At 64.2% G+C, this 1,679-nt stretch overlaps 1 protein-coding gene across 1 annotated transcript; it reads left to right on the top strand.

The window, feature by feature from the left end:
* Positions 1–162: 162 nt before the first annotated feature.
* Positions 163–1,679, top strand: TBRG1 (transforming growth factor beta regulator 1). The gene has a single exon (XM_010574293.1). It carries the CDS (start codon positions 363–365, stop codon positions 1,677–1,679), a length of 1,317 nt encoding a protein of 438 aa, XP_010572595.1. The 5' UTR covers positions 163–362.

Here is a 1,679-nt window from a genome sequence, read left to right as displayed (position 1 = left end):
CGTAATCGCGGTTGAGTTTAATCGCGATCGCGTTTAATTGCGATCGCGTTTAATCGCGATCCAGTCGCTGCCATCGACCCCATCGCGTTTGGTCGCGACTCAAGTCGGGAGCTCTCACTGCAAGAATTGAAATTCGCTGAAATTCGCGAATTGCAGCCCGTGGAACTAATTGCTGTTAATTGCAACTCAGGGCGCCCGGTGCGATTCTTGAACCCGATGCGGTGATGGCGATCGACGTGGTGACGGAGATGAGCTGCAATTAATTTTCTCGCCGGCCGAACCTGACCCGAGCGTGGCTGATTGGTTATTGATGATTGTTATTGACGAATTAATTTATTGTTGGGATTAATTGAGCAGGCAGGATGCCGAAGGGACCCCGGCAGCGCCCAGCGGAGCGGTACCGCCTGAAGTACAGCCGGCTGCGGCGGGCGGCGCGGGCGCTGGTCTTCGAGAACGGGGCCCTCTGCGATGAGGTGGCCCGGTTGGAGGCCAAGTGCCTACGGGCACGGGACGAGCGCCGTTTCCTTCTCACCCGGCTCCTCCAACTCCGGGCGATGGCCGGCCCCGAGGAGATCACCGGTGAGGTCACCGGCCGCCGGCCTCGCCGTGGCGGGTCCCGGGCCGATGGGTCAAGAGACGGAGGGAAAGACGGGGCACGGTCAACTGGAGGAAGAGAGGGGTCAAGGCCAACTGGGTCAAGAGATGGAGCGAGGGATGGGGCGCGGTCAACCGGGTCAAGAGACGGGCCAAGAGACGAGCCGAGGCCAACTGGGCCAAGAGATGGACCGAGAGATGAGTCAAGGCCGAGTGCCTCAAGGCCGGTTGGGTCAAGAGATGAGTCAAGGCCAACTGGCTCAAGAGATGGTCCAGGAGACGCGTCAAGGTCCAATGGGGCGAGAGACGGGCCGAGAGACGGTTCAAGGACAGCAGGGCTGAGAGACGGCCCAAGAGATGACTCAAGAGATGGGTTGAGGCCAGCGGGGCCGCGGGACGGCCCAAGAGACGACTTGAGGCCAAACGGGCCGAGAGGCGGCCCCAAGTTGGATGTGCCGCCAGCGGCCATCTTGAGACCACCTGAGGACACCTCCAGCCCGGCTGGGCCACCGGCGGCCATCTTAAGGCCACCCCCCCGCCGGCGCGGTGGGACGTTGACTCTGCCCTTGGCGCTGGGACCTCTGACAGTGCACAGCCTGGGTGTTGGTGGTTTGGGGCCGGGGGCCATCTTGCCCCTGGGCTTCCATAGCACCCGCCTCTTCACCAGCACCCGCCGGCCGGCTCGCCGCTGCCTGTACACCTGCCGGATCGTGGCCGGTCCCCGCTGCGAGATCGTGTCGGAGGATGAGCCTGGGAGGGTGCTGGCGGGACCCACGCCTGATGTCTGCCATGGCCGGCTCCTCCAGGCTCTTGGGGAAGCCGGGGGGCGGGCCCGGGCAATGCCACCGGCCCCTGGTGCTGGCGCCGACTTCTTCGGCCTCACCCACCCCACTGTCCGCCGGCTCCTCCAAGGAGAAGCTGGGGCCTTCCTCCACCCCGAGGACGAGGAGGAAGAAGAGGAGGAGGAGGAGGAGGAGGATGACGACGACGAGGACGATGAAGAGGAGGAGGAGGAAGAAGGGGCCGCCCCAGCCTTTGCCTACGCCGACATCTTCCTTGGCAGCCCCACCGGCTCTGATGAGTGA

Source organism: Haliaeetus leucocephalus, unplaced genomic scaffold (assembly GCF_000737465.1).
Source record: "Haliaeetus leucocephalus isolate CR32 unplaced genomic scaffold, Haliaeetus_leucocephalus-4.0 Scaffold419, whole genome shotgun sequence".
Classification (NCBI taxonomy): Eukaryota; Metazoa; Chordata; class Aves; order Accipitriformes; family Accipitridae; genus Haliaeetus; species Haliaeetus leucocephalus.
The sequence above is the reverse complement of the archived record's forward strand: the minus strand, read 5'-3'. Positions and strand labels throughout refer to the sequence as shown.

What these genes read in the sequence shown, in the direction of transcription:
- TBRG1 (XM_010574293.1), top strand. Translation starts at nt 363, where the DNA reads ATGCCGAAGGGACCCCGGCAGCGCCCAGCGGAGCGGTACCGCCTGAAG.